We start from the raw sequence: 21,959 nt of genomic DNA on the forward strand, positions 1-21,959 counted from the left end.
TATTATTATTGGTTATTAAAAAAACCATCGTCAAAAGAAACCATCATAATCACCAAAGTTTAAGCTAAAAAATAAATTTATCTTAAAATTTTTTTAATCTATTACAAACATTCGTGGTAAAGTAACTTTTCATTTGTTAAATTATCCTTTTTTCAAAATTCACCAGAGCTGCTTGGTCTTGTGAGGTTAATTTAAATGTTGTTTTATCTTCAAATCTTAGTGTTATTAGCTATGATCCTTTGATTTGTAAAGACTCCAATAGTCACATGCTTGACCTTGGTATATTCTTATTTACAAAGTCATCTTTTGTCATCTTTTCATCAAAATCTGACTATTCTTTCATATGCTTCATTTCATTCAGTTAGTTTTTTCTCTTCATTCATTTGTTCATATCTTCATTCAGTTACTTTTTTATTTGTTCTTTGATAATCTAATTCTCAATACTGCACTCATTTTGATTATATTTCAATGGTAATCGATAAAATTTCTTTTTTTTTATCCATCCAAACTAAGTCCTTTCATCCATCCTCATCATCCATCCAAACTAAGACCTTTATCCATCTCTTTTCCATCCAAACTAAATCCTTTCTCTCTATTGTTTTTAATGGTGACTTTAATGCTCATCCCACTGAATAACTTAATTATTACCACTGACCCAGCAGGCAAATAGTTTGTCTTCCTCATTCTCCTACTCATATGTTTAACTTTGTAACTTGTTTTCCAGACAACCTTAATCACTTACCTTCACTCATTAATTTGTGTTATTGAGTCTAGCTTGTGTCATTTTTACCTTGTTCTTTTTTAGGTGGTTCAGTCTATCCATTATTCTCATTCATTATTCTTGGGTTAGTAAATCTTGTGTTTCTGTGTTTCTATGCTTAGATCCCAGAAACTATGTTCTAAGTACTTTCAGAAAATCTTTAACAATGTCATTAACAAGTATAACATTTCATCTTTTTAATGTGGACCTGATCCTAATATCTTTACAAATGATAAGGGCTAATTGCAAAGAACATTTTTTCTAATTTATCTTATAAATGTAATGACCACATTCTTCCTGTCACAAAAAGAAACATGTTAATCCACTATTAGATATCCAAATTACTTCTATAGGGTGTTTCATTAAGACGGATAAAAGTTTAATGCAAATTATATTTGAACGATGAATAATTTTTTTCTTCTTCCAGATTCAAAAACTACAGCTTTTGGCAATTAAAATAATGGAAAGATTAACAAATGAACAATGTATTCAAGTTGTTGAAGAGTATTACAAAAATGGTTGTTCAACCACAAATGCATTTAGAGCACTTTGCGATTTCTTTGGTCAACATAATCGACCAACCATCAGTGCAATTGGAAAAATTGTGGCAAAATTTAAAGAAACTGGATCAGTGACAGATGTGAAAACACCAACTTGTACTCCCTTATGCCGTTCAGATGAGAACATTGCTGCAGTACGCGAGAATGTGGCCGAGAATCCAGGCACCTCAATTCTTCAATGTGCACAAGAATTGAACCTCTCAACAACAACATTACATCGAATTTTGACAAAAGATTTGTGTATGCACGCTTACAAAATTCAATTAACTCAAGAACTGAAGCCTAATGACCATTTGAAGAGCCATACATTCGTCAATTGGGTGCAAGAGCAAAGGCAAGTCGATCCTGCTTTTTCGCAAAAAATCATCTTTAGCAATGAAGCCCATTTTCATCTTTCCGGATTCATTAATAAGCAAAATTGTTGCATTTGGGCTGATGAAAATCCAAAGAAAATTGTTGAAAAGTCACTTCATGCACAAAAGGTTATGGTATGGTGTGCAATGTCTGCTAACGGAATCATTGGGCCTTATTTCTTCGAAAATGATGCCGGGAATTCTGTAACTGTGACAAGCGAGCGATACCATGCCATGATTACCAACTTTTTATGGCCTGCATTGAATGATGTGGATTGTGAAGATCTGTGGTTCTAACAGGACAGAGCCACCTGTCACACAGCCAATGCAACAATGGCTTTACTGAATGAGAGGTTCTCTGCTCGCACAATCTCTCAAAACAGTGAAGTGAATTGACCACCAATATTGTGCGACTTGACGCCTTTAGATTTCTTCCTTTGGGGATATCTCAAAAGTAAAGTCTATGCCAACAAGCCAACGACAGTTCAAGAGCTAAAGAATAAGATAATAAGGCATAATCATGACATTAACGACCATCTATGCAGAAATATCATTGAAAATTTTGATATGCGACTGTAAAAAGTTTAAATCAATTTCTTGTAGTTTTAGTTTAATGCGATCAATCAAAACTTGCTCTGTTGAAGCTTGCCAATCTCCCTCGTAAACCTTCTGTGCCAAATGCCCCCAAAAATTTTCAATTGGTCGTGCTTGTGGCACATTTGGGGAATTGGATTCTTTATTAACGTAATAGACATATTGGTCTATCAAACATAGAGAATCTTTAGAATAATGAGAACTTGCTAAATCTGGCCAAAATAAATAGTTAAAGTCTCCATGATACTTGTGAATAAATGGAAGAAGTCAGTTTTCTAAACATTCATTAATATAGATTGATGAATTGATCGCTACAGCCTTGGAAGTGCGAAACAATGGCTCGGACATACCACGGTCAGAAATGGCTATCCACATTAATAATTTTTTTGGAAATTTCTCTTTTCCTATAAAACGAACACTTTCTGGGCATGTCTTTTTGTTGTTTGTGTAGTATCCAGAATTTCCAGGCATGTTGTCCCCTGCAAAACAAAAGTATTTTTTGTCATCGATGACTAGAAGCGATTTTGTGTTATAGAGTTGGTTAACTAGTTTACTGCTTCTTTTCTTTGCCTTTATTTGTTGTTCTATAGTGTATTTTGGAGTCTTTTCACGTTTTCTATATTTAATATTCATTTTTTTTAACTGACGACCAATTGTCAATTGATTTACACCGAATTTAATACCTATTTTTCTCTGACTGACCCCTTTTCGATTGAAGTCTCGTTAATTCGGCTTTCTTTTCTCTAGTCCAGGATGTCGGACGACCAGGGTGCTTTCTGTCAGAAAACGATTGAACAGTTTCAAGTCTTTTTAGGTTATCATATATTGTACTTTGAGCAAACCCTTCCTTTTCAAAATAATTTACGATTTTTTTTTTTTTATATTAGGTTTATTTACAAAAAACATTTTTAGTCGCTTTCGAAAAGATTCTCATTCAGCTGCATTTAACCTCATTTTAAATAATCGTGTTTCAAATAATAAAGTTTATATTTTATAGAACGTTTATGCCTACGCATAAAACCACAAAAACTAATTATTATGCTCAAATAATGAAATTAGGATTTGTCCGATAACTTCCGCATCACCTGTTATATAAACTTTATTACAATTCTGTTATTAGCAAAGTCTTTGAATCTTTATATAAAAAATCATCTTGAGTCGTTAAAACAGAAGTTTAAATAATGACTAATGTTACTTTTATTTACATTATTGAAGGGATAAAATCTTTTCAATTTCACATCTAAAAAAATAAAAACATTATTTAAAACACTGAAATGATTGCTCAGAATATATGTGAATTTTTAAAAAAGAAAGGTTGAAATAAAATAGTTGGTAGTTATACAAACAAGAAATTCCATAAAATATTTATTTTATTTATTTTTGGATGTTACTTAATTTTTGTGTGAATGGTCACACACGAGCAGTTAATGCCTGAGGGAAAAATGAAGTACATTAGAATAGAGGAGAATTATTTAAAAAAAAACACTTTTTTTGACAGTTGTCAAGACAAAAAATAAAGATTAATAGAAGAGTATTTAAAAATGGAATCATATGATTACAAAAAAGAAAGAAAAAAAAGACAAGCAATACACCTAAACAATACTTACAATAAAAAAAAACTACTATTTTTACTAATTAATAATTTTTACTAATTAAATACTAATTTTAATATATATATATATATATATATATATATTTAAAAACTTAATGTGAACAAAGACATGCAACAAATATATCACCAAACAACAACATACAAAACAAATAATAGACTACAAAATAAAAAGTATGCATAAAACAATGTAAAGAATAAAAATGGGGAAAAAAACATTAATGCTAATGCGTAAGCATAATTTGTGTAGTGATTTAGTAATAAACATCTCCTCAGAGTTGCGTCTATTATTACTGGCGTTTCGATGAGGATCAGCACTAATAACTAGTTTATTCCGTCAAACAAACATCATCACCACTTATGCTTTACCCTGCGACATAACTTGTTCATTTGATGGAAGCAATGAAGCAAGGTCTATTGCTCTTTGCTTATCAAAGATTTTTAATTAGATCTGTTAGGCCAAACTTCTCTATTAAGTTGTATGGTGTGTCTAGAAAAGTTTTTTTTAATTATTGATTAATTTATTTTTAACTACAGTATTAAAGTTTTTTAATACACTTATAAAGTAAACTTTATGTCTTCTTGAATTATCTTTCACTTATGACCTCTTATGGAAACCTTATATAAACCTCTTATGGAAAATTATATAAAATATAATTATATAAAATCCATTGCAAAGTTAGCATCAGCTAAAGTTGTCTTTTTTATCATGCTTGTCGTTTTCTTACTCCTGATCTCTATGATTCAATATTTTGAATACTGTGGTCATACTTGGGATGGTTCTTCTTACTTTTAGGCAAGATTTAAAAATGCATTTTAAATATGGAACAACTTTCTTTAGCTGCCAAGCTTGAGCTTCTCTTTGTTGTAACGTTCCATCTCTTTTTGTCCCATTGTTGTAACATTCCATCTCTTTCTGTCCCATTGTTGTAACATTCCATCTCTTTCTGTCCCATTGTTGTAACATTCCATCTCTTTCTGTCCCATTGTTGTAACATTCCATCTCTTTCTTTCCTATTGTTGTAACGTTCCATCTTTTTCTGTCCCATTGTTGTAACGTTCCATTTGTTTCTGTCCCATTGTTGTAAATTTCAATCTCTTCCTTTTTTTTACAAACCGTAATTATTGCTTAATCAAGTTATCATAGAATTTTCCATTAGTTAAAACTAAATCTAGCTGACTGATTTGCATTGCAGTTAAGTTGTGGTTTTTTTCCTGTCCAGTCATGCTTGAAAGCTTTTTATTCTTAAAAAAGTTTTATTGAACCAAATTTGTGGCTAAACAAATTTATAATTTTTTATTTCTATTAAAGGATGGTCGATCAAAAAATCCATTGCGACATATTGAAACCACAAATTTAGAGATAAAAATTTTAGATGAAGATGATAATGGAGCAGTTTTTTATACAAATTACACTGCAACAATAAAAGAAGGGGAACATCAAGTAAGTTACAACGTAACATTTATCTTGTTATTGAATTACTTTATTGTTGTAAAAAGTTATGTTGTTGTAAAGTTAACATTTTAAATCTTGATTTTAATCCTAATATTGCAAGAAATCCCTTTTTTGTTTAAACAATTTACTTTGTCTGATCTAGCAGTTAGAGAAGAAAGTTTGTTTTTCCTAAAGTCTATAATAATTTTAACCTTAATTTTGATCTGTGTTATGAAATACTAGATATTATTAATATAAAGTTTCAAAGATAGGTCAAGTTGTAGATTTGAGCTGATAAATGATTAACATCTGGTTAATGATGGTCTCGATATGCTTCTTTGTGGAATTTTAATTTTGACAAAATAGAATTTAAAAATTTGGTTTTGACAAATAACTTCCTACATCACCTGGTCAAGTTTTAACGAGGATAAAAGCAAAGTTTAAAAAAAGTTATTTAATTTTTATACAATACAATGCAAGCTTAACTAACTAAAAAAAAAAATATTTTGTTATTGAGGAAAAAAAAATTATTCACTAATGTAATTAAATAATGGTCAATTTTGTTATAAAATAAACAACTAGTAAGCAATAAATTATTATGATTTTTTGTAAAATTGACTGTAGGTCTAAAAAGCAAATTGGTTTTTATAAAATGCAAAACAAGTTATTTTTTTATGTGATCAAAAAATTTTTAATTTTTTAGAACTTTTTGTTCATTTTTAAGAAGTTGATGCATGTTTTAGTGGAGATATAGAAGATTTGAGAGGAGATAATGAGTATTTGAGTGGGAAATATTTGACAAATAAAGGTCTTACACTTTTAAGTTTGAAAAAAAAAACTTTTTCCTAATGTTAAGTATAAAAATCCTAAATATAAGTATAGTTTGAAAAATTATTATTTTGATAACAAAAATTTGTTTAAGTATAATAAAGATTTAAAAAGAAGTATAAGAGTTAAAAAAATACACAAGTATATACATCATAAAATATATATGTAAATAACATATAATATATGAAATTGATAACACACATGTGTGTGAGTTTGTGTATATATATATATATATATATATATATATATATATATATATATATATATATATATATATATATATATATATATATATATATATATATATATATACATATACATATACATATATAAGTATATATATACATATATATATATACATGCATATGCGTGTATGAAAAATATGTGTGCTGTGTTTATATAGGGAGAAATCATTGTGCGTGTTCATGCAGAAGATTTAGATAGAGGGATTAATTCACCTATAAGATACTCAATTGATCCAAGTAAGAAATCTTTGTCTAATTTTAATTAGGCATACATATTTCTGCATATTTAGTTTATTGTATTATATTAAATAGGTTCTTATTATGGAAATATTTTTTCTGTGGATAGTCAAGGTGATGTTCGAGTTCAAGGGTTTGTTGATCGTGAAACTATTCCCATATACAAACTAAAGATTCTTGTGAGATCATTTTTAATTTAACTCAACAATTTATTTTTTATTTTTTTGTTTTTATGTTGGAAAAACGAATATATATTTTTTATGTTTTTTATTTATTTAGGCAACTGAAACATTATCCTCATTTGGCAAGCATTTGCCAGGTTATACAACACTGACAGTTGTTGTCACTGATGTAAATGATAATCGTCCAAAGTTTGAACATCCTCATTACGTTATAAAAGTGAAAGAAAATGAACACTATGGTGTTGTTGTAAAAACTATTAAGGCTTATGATGTTGATGAGGTAAGCAAGAGTGTCTGATGAAATCAAATTGAAAATTTTAATAAAATTTATTTTCATTTTTGTGTATTTGTATTGTTTTATGTGTTTTTAACAGATTTACAAGGTTACATTTTTTAATCAAAATTAAGTTAAAAAAGTCTTTTTCATTTTGTCTTCAATTGTTATATTTGTATTATATTTTATTTTATTTGTAAAAGGAAAAAGCAAAAATATTGCTAACAAATTTCATATACTAGTAACACCTGAAAGTAGCAAAACAGTTTTCTCTAAAAACCCTTGTTTTCATATAATTTAAGCAAGTTTTGTTATATATATTTTTATGTGCAAAGCATTTAAATTTATTAAATTAACTAAACTTAGCTTTTATATTTTTAATTCCAATAATAAAAAAGGCATTAATAAAAAATTATTTAAAATTAATATTTATTATAAATATAACTTTATTATACAAAAAAAACTTTATTATAAGTATAAATTTATTATACAAAAAAAACTTTATTATAAATATAACTTTATTATAAAAAGATTTTTGTAACTTTCTGATCTTAAGTAAAACTAAATATAAACAGTTTGAAAAAAATTGAAAAATATAAAAACCTAAAAATAATAATGATTTCTCTTAAAAAAAAATCAAGGCGAGAGAATGGCGAACCATATGAAAAGAAAATTTTCATTTACTTATAGATAAATTTGAATGACCTTGGTTATCTTATGTTTTTTTTTCATTATTTTGTTTTATATCTTGTCCAACTTTAATAAATGATGATTCCATTAACTAACATAATGTCAACTTCAAGTTGTTGCTTGTCACAATTTTGATAAAGACTTTGTAAATTTTGCTAAAACTATGAACCTGTAATATTGAACACATTTTTATTCAAATTTTCATAAATTAATGTTTTCTTAGCTTTTGTGAGGCACTAGAGATTCAAAGTATCATCAATTGTGGGTGCAGAAACTGTATTAAAATCAAAAAAAACTGTTTTAAAATTTTTTTTTTTAGTATATCAGCCAATTTTTATCAGTTTATTTATATTAGAATATTATTTATATATAGTTATTTTGTTCGAATTTAGTTATCATTAATCATATCACTATTCTTAGTATATTTATTTATTGTAAATAAAACTTTTTATCAGTAAACTGGTATTAAGAGTTTTTGGTTTATGGATAATACCTCCCGAAAACCTTACCACAGAACAATGATGTGAGTTAGTCCTGTAGTTTTAAGTTGAATTTTAGGGCGAAAATGCAAAGTTTGAGTATCATCTTCAAGGGGCTGATGAAGTTTTTGGTATAACTCAATTTGGTGAAATATTTGTTAAAGGAGAGCTTGATAGAGAAAAGAAAGATATTTATAATTTTAAGGTAAATCTAGTTTTAGATTTTTAAACCAAAATGCAGCTTGTCTGAAATGTTATTTGTTATATCGATTTTATATTCACCTATTTAGTATTTTTATAATGTCAAGGGTTTAGGGGGCAAGAGGTGTCACAATAGATGAGGAGACTGAATAAAAAATATATTTTAGTAAATTTGATTTTTAAATATCACAACCCACTTTTAACCCTGCCTAAAGAAACAACTTACAATGATGACTGCTGTTTTTGAATGACAACAATGGCTGGTGCTTAGAGAAACAGTTTGAGAGCATTACTATCAGCTTTGTAATGGGGTTTGAATTGCATATCTTTTGATATAAAAGTTTGCAATTTGCCATTGCACTAACGCATAAATTACTATTATACATTGTTATTAAACATATATATATATATGTATATACATATATATATATATGTATATACATATATATATACATATATATATATATGTATATACATATATATATATATATGTATATACATATATATATATGTATATACATATATATATTATATATATGTATATACATATATATATATATATGTATATACATATATATGTATATACATATATATATGTATATATATATATGTATATACATATATATATATATAAATATATATATATATATATATATATATATAAATATATATATATATATATATATATATATATATATATATATATATATATATATATATATATATATATATATATATGTATACACATACATAATACATAAGATTATATACAATATGCATAACATTTTAGAAAATATTTTACTGATAATAAATAATAAAATTAACTATTTCTTAAAAGGCTTGTCTTTTTCGTTGTTGTTTTCTTATGGCCTCTTTTGAAATAAAAGGCTTGTCTTTTTATAAATAGTTAATTTTATTTATTATCAGTAAAATATTTTCTAAAATGTTATGTATATTGTATATAATGTACATTATATACATTAGTTACAACTTTTGTAATTAATGACAGGGAAAAAAGACATTTAAAAAGTTTATGCAACTAAATAGTTAAATACTATGTATTTTTTAAGTTGTCTTTTTTAGTTCTGTATTTATTTGGAATATAAATCCCTAAAAATAATAATGTAATTATAATGAATTTAAACCTCATGTTGTAGTATGTAATATGATTGCAAAATGTAGTATCATTTCAAACTTCAGCATATTCTTGGTATTTGTTTCTTTGTACTATGACTATTTTTATCAAATTCTTAGTCTTACCCTTAGTTGATCTATGTACTGCAGCCTGCACACAAGATTATTTCAGTATGACATGAATTTCAGAGATGCTTGTTATTTAAAATGTACTCTTATTAACTTTATATTTCAAGGTTTTATAAACTATTTATTTCAAGGTTTAAATAATCCATTTTTTATTTTCGAATTAATTTAAGGTATTAGCCCAGCAAGCTAGTTTTCAACCTGATGCGTATGCTGATGTCACTGCTATTGTTGAAGACATTAATGACCATGCTCCAGTGTTTGTAAATGCTCTTTATACAGCTTCAATTCGTGAAAATGAAGCAAGTGGAGTTTTTTTGGCAGATGTAATTTACTTTTTCTCTTTTTTTCTTTTTTTTATTATTAATTTTTTGTTCTTTCTTTAAATGTTTTACAATATTAATTGTTTTACAATTATAATAATTTCAATAATATAATAGAATGATTACAAGATTAATTAAGTTTGTAAGAGAAAGAACGCAGGATCTCGTAGAAGACCTTAAGGTCTTGTTGTCAAGAACTGCTTTGTTTTTCAACTGCATTTCTACATTTATTGTGTTAAATATATATATTCTCGTTGAAAGTAAAAATAAATAAACGTAAAAGATATATAACATTCATATATGTAAATACTAAGAATTGAATTTTCAAAATTCTACTTTATAAAGTGTAAAAATATACAAGTATGTTATCGATAGATAAAATTATCTGTTTAAGTTTTTCTTTGAATGTGTTGTAATTCCATTTTGAGTAAAATCAAAATATTTCAGAATTATTTTGTTCCATAAAAAAGCTCCTCGATAAGATATACAAGATCTACCAAAATTTGAATGCGAAAAAGGTTGTTGGATAAAGTTTTTATTTCGAAGATAGTATTTGTTTGTTATTTTATCTGAGTAAAAATTATAAAAAGGATAAGGGGAAGTGTTAGTTTTATATTTATAATAAAGCAAAGAATATTATACACATTAAGTTAATATACATTAAGAATATTCATTTTAAGTAAAAGAGGCATGAGTAAAATGGTCTTTAAAGTTTTTAAGACATGTAATATGCTTTTGTTGACAATAAAGAAGTTCTAGTGTACTTTTTTTTTACACCACCCCATGCAGGATAAGCATAATTAGTATGGCAATGAATAAATGAGTAATATAATCGAATTAAAGTATATTTATTTAAAAAAAGTCTTGATTTGTAAATTATTCCTATACTTCTAGCAATTTTATTGTTTAGGTTGTTAACATGATTTTTCCATGTGAAGTTTTTATCAATGTAAACACCCAGGAAATTAGTAACTTTAGCTTTCTTTATTTCAGTATTATCAATTTACAAGTAAGGTATAATCGAAAGAAGATTTTTTTGAAGCTGGGTAAAAGAAGATTTATTTAGTTTTGTCGATATTTATTGATAGTTTGTTTGACTTAAACCAGTTAGAAATTTTAATGATTTCACTATTCATTTTATTGAATAATGTTGTGTCATCGGCAAAAATAATTGTTGTCAAATTTGTTGCTTTATATAGATCATTAACATAAATTAAAAAAAGCAAAGGTCCTAGTATGGATCCTTGTGGAACTCCGCATGATATATTTAATAAATTTGATGATGAAGTTGAATTTATTTTAACAAATTGTTTCTGATTTTAAATAGTTTTTTAATAATAATAATACATTCCCTGTGATTCCAATTTTTTTAAAATAAATTGCTTTTTTTATTACGTGATAATTTTATTTTAACTGAATGTTGTGTTTTTACCTTAAACATTCTTATTTCCAACACATTTTCGTTCCCTTGACTTTACTTCTGACTTTACTTCTGACGTTTTTACTTCTGACTAGCACTCATATACTTAGTTCATTATTTGACTTGCAAAGATAATTTCAATTGTACCTCAAAAGACAATTTTTTTGAGTATTGTTGACAATAATAGACAATATAATATAGTCATGAGCTTTTCTTTGAACAACAAACATAGTAAAAGAGTATAAATGCAAAATAGCATTTTTCACATATATGTTTGGTTGCCATAGCCAAAAAAATTTATAGGATGATCTACAATTTTTAAAGTTGTTATTTTATTTTACATTAGGTTGATCTACCTTGTCCAAAATACTATAGGTTCCTATAAGATTTATTGACTAGGATGTCAAATACAAAATCTTGGAATATAGAAAGTTCAGTTAAATTAAATTAAATTAAATTTGAAAGGGAATGCCTCAAAAGCAAGTTTTTTGTGAAAATATTTGAAAATAAACTAAAAGTTTTAAAGTAAGAGCCTTAGATTTAGTGTAACATTTACCCATGTTTACATTCAATATGTCCTATATATATATATTTTACAATAGAATAACCAACTGTAAACATATAATAATATTTGAAGAAAATTTTAACTTGATATTTTTTAGCTTTCAGCACATGACCTTGATAAAGATGATAATGCAAAGATAACTTACAGCATATTTCCAGATGCAGAAAATACTTCTGCCTGCTTTCAAATTGGATTGACTGATGGTCGTTTAACAACTAGGTGCTCTTTAGACTATGAAGAAAAAACTTCTCATTCATTTCTTATTCAGGCTTCTGATAATCCTAAGTCAGGTGAAAAAAAGTAAGTATATGCATATAAACAGTTTTCAAAAATGGTTAGTACTGAAATGACTATCATTTTAGAGTACAAATGGAAAAGTACACATTTTCCCTATATGTTTTATATATATATATATTATATATATTTACTCTCTCTCTCTCTCTACATATATATATATATATATATATTATATTTATATACATATATACATATATATATATATATATATATATATATATATATATATATATATATATATATATATATATATATATGTATGTATATATATATTATATATATATATATATATATATATATACATACATATATATATATATATGTATGTACATATATATATATGTATATATATATATATATATATATATATATATATATATATATATATATATATATATATATATATATACATACATATATATGTTTATATAAAATGGATAAAAACAACTTTTGATGGAACTCTGAGTTTCATGCCTTTCGGCAATCATCAGCCATTGTGTATTTTGTCACTTAAAAACCGTTTAAAAATTACTTTTAAACGGTTTTTAAGTGGCAAATTTTAGAATTTGTCTATTAAATAACCGATGCCTTTCTAGCAATGTCGTATACCAAGCTTCTGTAAGTTCTAGAGATCCTCAATTCAAAGATAAAGTTTATTTTGGTATAAGTGAAACCACATTTAGATTAAGATATGCCAACCATCTTAAGCCTTTCAATTCACCTAAATATAAAAATGACACTGAACTTTCCAAAAAAATATGGGAGCTTAAATGGAAAAACATAAAACCTGTTGTTAAATGGAAAATAATAGCACAATGTAAGCCCAACAACCAAACATCAAAAGTTTGTAATCTTTGTCTCCGTGAGAAATTTCATATACTATCATATAAGGGAGAAAACTTACTTAATAAAAGATATGAAATAATATCAAAGTGCCGGCATTCAAAGAAATTTTTACTATCCTTTTTCGACACCGGGGACTAAAATCTTTGACGTCTTTTTGTTTTATTTTTGTAATGTCAGAACTCATTCCACCGTAATTTTAATTTGTATATTTTGAACGGTTTTTAAGTGACAAAATACACAACGGTTGAAGATTGCCGAAAGGCATGAAACTCAGAGTTCCATCAAAAGTTGTTTTTATTAATTTTATATAAATAAATATTGCTCAACTATTTAATAATATTGAGCACTCTTAAACGCACAAGAGTATTTGTATTATTATTATTATATCATAATAATACATTATCTATTTTGTATATACATATATATATATATATATATATATATATATATATATATATATATATATTGATGATATGTATATATATATATATACATATCATCAATAAAGACTCATCAGAAATTCTGATGAGTCTTTATTGATGACAGATAATTGAATAATTATGTAGAAGTTGACAACTTACTGACAAACCCTTTTTTATTATAAAATTGCAAAATAAAAAATATTTATTTTTTGAAAAATTTAAACTCATACTTTTTAAACATTTGTATGCTTTAAAAAAAGTTTAAATTTTTGAGAGGACACTCTAGCTAGTTGCATTATGAAAATTTTTGAAAGTATAGTTAAATTTAAGTATAATGTTTGTCAAAAAAAAAAAACTTTTTTTAAACATAACAGTTTTTTTCAGATTTTTTAACTAAAAAGGTGAAAATAAATGTTTCTGATGAAAATGAAAATATACTATTTTTTTTTTTAGATTTTCTACTACAAAGGTAAAAATAAATGTTTTGGATGAAAATGACAATATACCAATCTTTAAACAGTTGCATCTATACAAAAACATTCGTTATGATGAAGAAATTAATGCACCTGTTGTTAAAGTAGAGGTAATTAATAAATCTGCTTTCAATTTATTCTTTAAAATATTTAAAATGATTTGAATACTGTGGTTTGAATACTGTGGTTTAAATATTATGGTTGGTATATTCTCATCTTGTCAGAAGTAATTGCTTTAAAATGATTTCATGACTTTAAATTGTTAAAAGTATATAAATAAAAAGAAGAAATTATTCATGTACTTCTCCTTCTCAAATTGATTTTAATAGTAGTTTCAATAGTCAACATTAATTTAATGTCATATAATACTTGACTTGCTTTATGTTTATGCTTTATGTACCACCCACCCTATACCCTAAGCACTCTCAAAGAATTAAAAATAAATGTTAACTGATTTTTTTTTTAAGTTAAAAAAAATTTTATGTTTTATGTTATTTTTTTGTTACTTGTATTCCATTACTTTTTATCTTTTCTGATTTGAAGAACACATAAAATGGGGAACGTAAGGCTACTTAGCCATGATGAAGGCAACTAACCAAGGAAAACTAAATATAAAATCTAGAAATTAGGAGTTTTTTTTTGCTTCTAAATGGCCATTTTAATACTATCTAATTTGCTGCCAGAAATAACTGTTACAATTTATTTATAACTTTTAATATAAATAGAGGTCTCTTATTTTGTTTAAGAAATATTTTTTTATTTTTATTTTTTTTATTTTTTTTTGTGTCAAAAGTGAAATAGTTATTTGGAATGCTCTTCAACAATAGGTAGGGTAACTCATCTAAGACAAGGAAATTTGGTAATTAATAACTTTTAGTTAAATAACTTTTAGTTAAAGTCCTTGTTTAGTGTGACCACAATTTTTTTTAGTATGACTATTACCTTGTTTAAAAATATATGTTAAATGAATGGTAATTTACTTTAGGCAACGGACAAAGATGCTGGCAGTTATGGTGATATATCCTACCGTGTATTAAGTGGAAATGACCTGCAGCGCTTTCATATTGATAAGAAAACTGGTCAAATAAAACTCATTGATTCATTAGCAGCATACACAAATAATAAATTCCAATTGGTTGTTGAGGCGTATGACAACAATGGCAACCCTCCTTCCAATAATTGTCAAAATAAAATGACTATCTCTATGACAGTTGACAAAAGAGGTTTGAGCAGTGTTGCTCTCTATATGAATTCACCTATTCAAACAGTCACAAAAAATGAAGAAACTATTTTAAGGTATAAGTCCTTTATTAAGACATCGTTTTTTTTTCAGTCAGAAAGTTTTTTATTGTCATTTTGAAAATTTTAAAGTCAGTTAAGGTCAATACTTGAAATGGGCATTGCCACAGATTTGATTGAAAAAGGAGCTTTTCCTGAAAGGTAATTTCATCATCTTTTTTGTTATTTATTTACCTTTTATTAAATTATGTTTTATTATTTTATTAAATTATATTTTATTATTATTTATTTACCTTTTATTAGATTTTATTTTATTACTTTATTAAATTATATTTTATTAAATTGTATTAAATTATAGTTTCAAATATATAATAATTTTTTTTTTTTTCATTTGTTAATTCACCTTCCCAAGGCCAAGAAGGCCACTACAGACGAGGAAGCTACTTAATTGTGGTTATAACCCTCTCTAAACTCTATAACTCTGAAACACGAACCTTGATGAATAAGGCTGCTGCGCAGAGAAACAAGTTGAGCGTTATACTGCCAAGGATGTGGTGGTAATCAAACTCGGAACCTCTCGCTTATGAAGCGAGCACTCTAAACCACTACCACATTATAATTATTTAATTAATTTTAATTTAGTTTTTACCATTTTTATCAAAATGAGAAAAGTTTATAAAATGTGAATTTTTATGTTCTCATTTTTAATTTGAAATGAATTCTTTGATGCAGACATTTTTTAATGAGCCCTTTGATGCAGACATTTTTCGAAAAAAATAGTAATAATAAAAAAAAGAAAAAAAAACTGATGTCCAATATATATCAATCCATACTGATTATTATTTGTAAAATTAGTATTGATTGATATATATTGGACATCAGTTTTTTTTTTCTTTTTTTTATTATTACTATTTTTTTTGAAAAATGTCTGCATCAAAGGGCTCATTAAAAAATGTCTGCATCAAAGAACTCATTTTAAATTAAAAATGAGAACATAAAAATTCACATTTTATAAACTTTTCCCATTTTGCATTTGGAACTAGAATAAGCAAAATAATATATTAAAAGTAAAACAATCAAGTAAAACAAAATGGAACATGAAGCTCAAATTTATTATTAAGTATGGTACACTTTTGCTGCTTTTAAGGTTTGAATACGTTGTAGCATGCTCAAAAGTTTTAAATTGTTTTTTTGGAGCTCCTCACTATGGTTCCAAACATATATAAGCTTTTATTTAAGTTCCGGCTTTGTATTAATCACATTTTTAGCCATTTCTTGTTTTAAAATCTCCCAAACTTTCCCTATCGGATTCAATGACAGACATGTGGTGTTTGACTGTTGGTACAATGGAGTCTAGGTGATACAAAGTTTGGTTTATCTATCATAATTTGGAAAATTATGATGCATATTGATTCATCCAAAAAGCAAACCTGAAAATAACAAATACAATAAAAAATAATAAAACTAAAACTCAAAATATGTGAGTAAATACATGAAATAAAATGGATTTTAAGGTGGAGTTTTTATAACTACCTATTTCTATTCATCCTTGGTGAAGTTTTTATGCTTTTTACCATTACTGCTTTTACCATAACCAATGCTTGCATTAATTTAAGTTTTTAAGCTTGTCTAGTTCCTTCAAATGTCTGTGTACCATTGAAATATGTTAATGTTTTCTCCTATTTGCTTTGTTAGCAGATTTAATTTTTCTGTCAGTTCCAAAGATTGTGATTCTTTTTCTACAATAAAATTCTTTACAGGCAAGTTTTAAAGGTATTCCAAAATCAAAATTAGACTCTCCAGTCTAATTTTTGCTTTTCTCTCTTAATCGTGTTTTGCTTAATTGAAATTTTAAGGTTTTCTGCTTTATACTGAGACTTTTCAGTATTATTCAATAATCCACAAATTTCCCCCAGTTTGAGAGATATCAGCAGTTTGGCCCATAGCTATAAAAAAAAGCAAAAAAGTTAGGTTATGTGGTTACTTACTGGAAAAAAAATTGGTACTAAATAATATAAACAGTTAAAAATGGGGGCAAGTGGTATTGCTGTTTGTTAAAATATGTTTATAAATATAACCAGAGTGAAATAGGTTGTTATGCAGACATATATATATACACAGACAAATATACAGATATATAATCAAAAGAATTTTGTTAACATTCAAATTAATAATAATAATAATAATCAGCGTGGAAAATAAGAAATCAATGGCAAGTGGTCAAACTGACCGGCTAATACATAAAATTGACGATCAATTGTTTTTTTTGGGCGGTCAAAGTTTTAATTTTTTTTGTTTAAATTTTCATCGTAATAATTATTCTGCATGACGAAACTTTGTAAATAAAAAAATAACTTGATACTTTAAAATAAACGAACTCGTATTCCTTTTTTATTTGTATTCTATTTTTTAAAAAAATAAAAAATAAACATTTTATATTATATCAAAATAGTTTAAACTGAATACTTAATCAAGTATCGTTTTATGTAATACTTCTATAATAGTTGCCTGATTTACAAAAAACAAAGTTTTATGTAACTTAAAAATGTTTTTTTAAAGATACGTTTCATCTGATTCATTATCCAAAGTTTCATCAAAAGACAATTTTAAATCTAAAGACTTGTCTGATGACGATTCTATATCAATTAATGTTTTTATATATTTTTTGTTGTTGCTTTTTTTGAATAAATTTTTCGACTTTCTTGTGTAGGCCTTCGCAAAGTATCTTCAGCCAATAATTCAATGGCAATTCGCATCAAATTCTTTACTATTTGTTTCATCAGTGCACACCCAAATTAAATTATTTAGCTGTTTTTCAATTTCTTGTGTCAGTTTTAACTCTATTCATAAGAGAAAAAAGAAGCTCAACCTTTCCATTTGAAACAGCCAATACAAACAACAATTCAACAAGAAGTAGAACTGGACTTCAATCTTTTTTCATAGAACTCGAAAAAATTTGATACCATACTTTACTGCACGCAGTTTTATCTGGTGTCAAATATTTGACAGTGTGATGAACTAAGTTATGCCAAGCATCTAACATATTATTTACACTCCTAGTAAAGCCAGCATAACGTAACGGCATATTATAAAAGTCATACAATTTTTCGATGTTATCATCAGCAAATGAATTATTGGTGTTATTTTGAAACCAGCCACTAGTGTTTAGGATTAACATTCCATACATATCAGGAACTGTATTTTGTGCTTCCAAATGCTCTTCTATGAATTCGGCAATTAACGCTACAATCATTGATTTCGAATTCTAAACTAAAGTTAGTGCGTTTGTAAAGTCATGAAGCTCAACACCCTGGAATGAATACTTACCAGTGTTGTTTGTTACTTTTGCAAGGAAATGTTTGACTGTTGGTAAATCATTAAATTCTTTTTACTTCAAGTGACTTTACTGTTTTTTAGTTTTTTCAAAAAATCCAGATGATGCTACGAAATCAATTTTGTTGCTTTGAAAAGATAAAGATAACAACTTTACTAGCGATAAAACTTCTATGAATAATGCTATATAAAAAGGTATTTGTCCATGATTTCACTTCTGATGATACCTTTTAACTTTCTGCTTGAGTAAAACTGAAATCTGCAGTCATGTTTTCGAGATGTTTTATATATACTTCATATTTGTCTAAGATCATCTCAAGTGCTTGAATTTTATGTGCAATCCATCGTGTTCCTATGTATTATTGCACAAGTATTTTATTTTATAAAAAGTTTTTATTGCTCAAAACACTGTTTTATAAAGAACTTTTGTTGTATAAAAAAACGAGCATTTAATAAAGTATATTATTTTGTAAAGTATTTTTTAAAGATAAAATTGAAAAAAAAGTCCAATATACCTGATGCTTTTTTTGGGCGAATACCTGCAATGTCAAATGAATTACCCTCCTCAAGGATAGCAACAAGCTTTCCTAACTGTCGTAGCTTTCTTGGGGATTTTTTATAAATGTTATACATTTTCAAAATAATGTTATTGACATCATTAAACGCTTTTATTTCTGCAAATTTATCTTTTAACGCTAACTCAAGGCGATGTGCAACACACCAATTAAAAGTTATCCATGGAATTTTTACTTTCTATTGCTAATTCTTAGGCTTTTTGATGTGGCAAACCATTTGCATGATCAACTGAGGCACTGTGCTGTATCCTACAACTACCTTCATTGGTTCCCCATTCTGGCGTATATCCTTTATAAATATTTGTTTAGTATACTGACGACATACAGTACATTTTAATGCTGTAACATAGTTTCCATTATTTAATATCTCTAGCCATTCATTTGCATTATATTTTGCAAGAATAGTGTTTACCCATTTTTGAGCTGTTGTTAGCTGTAATTTTCTACTATTGAGTTTTTTCTTCTTTTCAACAGGTGGTTTTAATTCTGATCCTGCTTCTTAGTTGCCTCCATTTTAAAGTGTTGATGTTTAACAATTCTCTTACAATTTAATAATATAAAAAATGTGCAAACTCGCAATTGTTAATTTGAAATTTATTTAAAAATAACTCATTCGTTGCTATGACTTCCGAAATTGCGGGAAAAGGTTACGAGAAAAATAAATGAAAAAAAAAGTAGAAAAGGTTTTTAGTTACATCAATTTTAAATAATAGTTAAATAAGAACTTCAATTGTTACCAACGTTGAAAAAGAAAAATGATTGCACATTTTATATCTCATTTGTATCATTTTATATCTTTCATTCATTTTCATTTAAAATCATTTTATAAACTGCTAATGTTAATAAGTTGATAATAATGTTAATGTCTCTCGCTGGCAGATGCTGAACTTATATTTAATAAAATCATGACAATCGTTTTATGAAATACGTGTTGTCAACCCATGGAATGCTTTGACCCAAAATGCGGTGAACACAAAGAACCTCAACAATTTCAAATATGAACTTTCTTTTTTCCAGAGTCTTAACTAATTGAAATCTAAAAAATTTATTTTCATCACAGTGGGGCTTGGTGTACGGCTCTTAGTTGATAGTTTGTAAGTTTTGTTGACTACAGATAAATTAAACTAAAAATAAAAAATAAAGGCATTTTTTCATTGCAATTGGCAGCAAAAGGTTATTAGAAAAATAAATAAAATGATATAAAGAAAATATAAATAAAATGTAGGAATTATAAAATGTTCTTAGTTAATATTATATTATTGTTAAAACAATGATAAAATAAGAACTTCAATCATTTATGAAAAAAGCAGTTATGGTTTTCACCACCAGTAAAATGAAATTAGTCTTGATAAGTGAAGCAAAAAAAAATTAATAGTTTACGTCATTTATAATACTTGCTAACAAAGCGATTTAAAGTAGCGTACAAACGATAAAATTATTTTAGAAGCTTTTTTCAAAGATTTACATTTTATGAAATTATGGTATATGCATCTTCAAAGACATCCTGATAATTTGTCAAACGTTATAAAACTCTTTTTTTTTTCAACCAGTCAACGTTGACCGGGAAGAATCTATTTTGAAAGGTCAAAATAGCAATTTCAGACATTTCAGGCGGTCATTGACCATTGACCGCCTGTTATTTTCCACGCTGATAATAATAATAATTATATATATATATATATATATATATATATATATATATATATATATATATATATATATATATATATATGTATATATATATATATATTATATATTATTATATATATGTGTGCGTGTGAGTTTTTCTTTAAACCTTTGTTTAATTTTTATTGTGCGTGTCTATTATTTTGTTCTTTTGGTAGGTTTTTTTTTTATGAGTCAACAAAAAGTAAAAAAGAAAGTTGAAGAAAAAACAGAAGAGTTGAAAGACTATTAAAATTTCGAACAAAGAAAACAAGATGAATAAAAAGTTTTTAAGCGTTTTTGAACATTATGAATAGTTACAATGAAAGAATGTGTGCAAGGTTTAACAAGCAAGATTAAGTTTTGGTTTATGGAACAAGAGATAAGAGCTGGCTTGAGCAGCAACTATGGTGGTGTAATTACCATAGTAACATTAAAATATATACTAAGAGATTCAAGTTTAGATACTTTACAGTTTTTATTCTCTGACTTGAAAGTCTTTTACTTTGTTTTGATATTTTGATATTAAATTTTGAAGTAAACCTTGATTTGAAATGGTGTTTAAATTGATTAGAATTTAGATAACTGTAAGAAGCAGTCATTACGCTGGTAAAAAAATATGATATGCTTGTTGAAACCATTAGATGGTTTGTAGTAGCAGTTATGAATAAACTTTTTTAACAAAAAAAAAACTCATTTTGTTTCCATCTGCTTATGTAGCATTTTGTGCATTTGGTTAGAGTTGATTCGTTAATTTGAGCAAAATTAATTTACGAGGAAAAAGTATTATAGTCCCTATGTGACACTTGCTAAACAGAGCAAATGCAAATAAGTAGATAAAATGCAAATGTTAGGCTTATCCTTTTTTAGGAGTAACAATGTTACTGCTCAAATATCAATACAAACTCGTATTTATGCTGTGTTTTTATGTATCTATGTATCATTACTATCAATAAAAATTTGAAACATTTGAAGTTACTTTTTTGATTTGAATAGATTTTTTAACATCAAAATTTTTTCAAAACATTTTTACTCTTTTTTCAAATTTACAGTATATTACAGGCAACCTTAGTACATTACAAACAACCTTAGTA

The 21,959-nt window shown here is 26.3% G+C and overlaps 1 protein-coding gene across 6 annotated transcripts in view; it reads left to right on the forward strand.

Moving 5' to 3' along the window:
* LOC100203327 (protocadherin-23) overlaps window positions 1-21,959 on the forward strand; it is a 64,764-nt gene that overhangs the window by 24,060 nt on the left and 18,745 nt on the right. For 5 of the 6 annotated variants that reach the window (XM_065798113.1, XM_065798116.1, XM_065798115.1 and 2 more), the window contains 10 exons: window positions 5,189-5,320; window positions 6,543-6,621; window positions 6,697-6,800; window positions 6,901-7,083; window positions 8,326-8,451; window positions 9,881-10,033; window positions 12,113-12,315; window positions 14,034-14,163; window positions 15,039-15,349; window positions 15,425-15,493. In XM_065798113.1, coding sequence (XP_065654185.1) covers window positions 5,189-5,320; window positions 6,543-6,621; window positions 6,697-6,800; window positions 6,901-7,083; window positions 8,326-8,451; window positions 9,881-10,033; window positions 12,113-12,315; window positions 14,034-14,163; window positions 15,039-15,349; window positions 15,425-15,493 — 1,490 coding nt within the window. Of the gene's footprint in view, window positions 1-5,188; window positions 5,321-6,542; window positions 6,622-6,696; window positions 6,801-6,900; window positions 7,084-8,325; window positions 8,452-9,880; window positions 10,034-12,112; window positions 12,316-14,033; window positions 14,164-15,038; window positions 15,350-15,424; window positions 15,494-18,002; window positions 19,136-21,959 lie in introns of those variants that run through there. The other variant, XM_065798118.1, reaches the window with a different exon arrangement.

The sequence above is a fragment of the Hydra vulgaris genome, chromosome 05 (genome assembly GCF_038396675.1).
Source record: "Hydra vulgaris chromosome 05, alternate assembly HydraT2T_AEP".
In the NCBI taxonomy this organism is placed as follows: Eukaryota; Metazoa; Cnidaria; class Hydrozoa; order Anthoathecata; family Hydridae; genus Hydra; species Hydra vulgaris.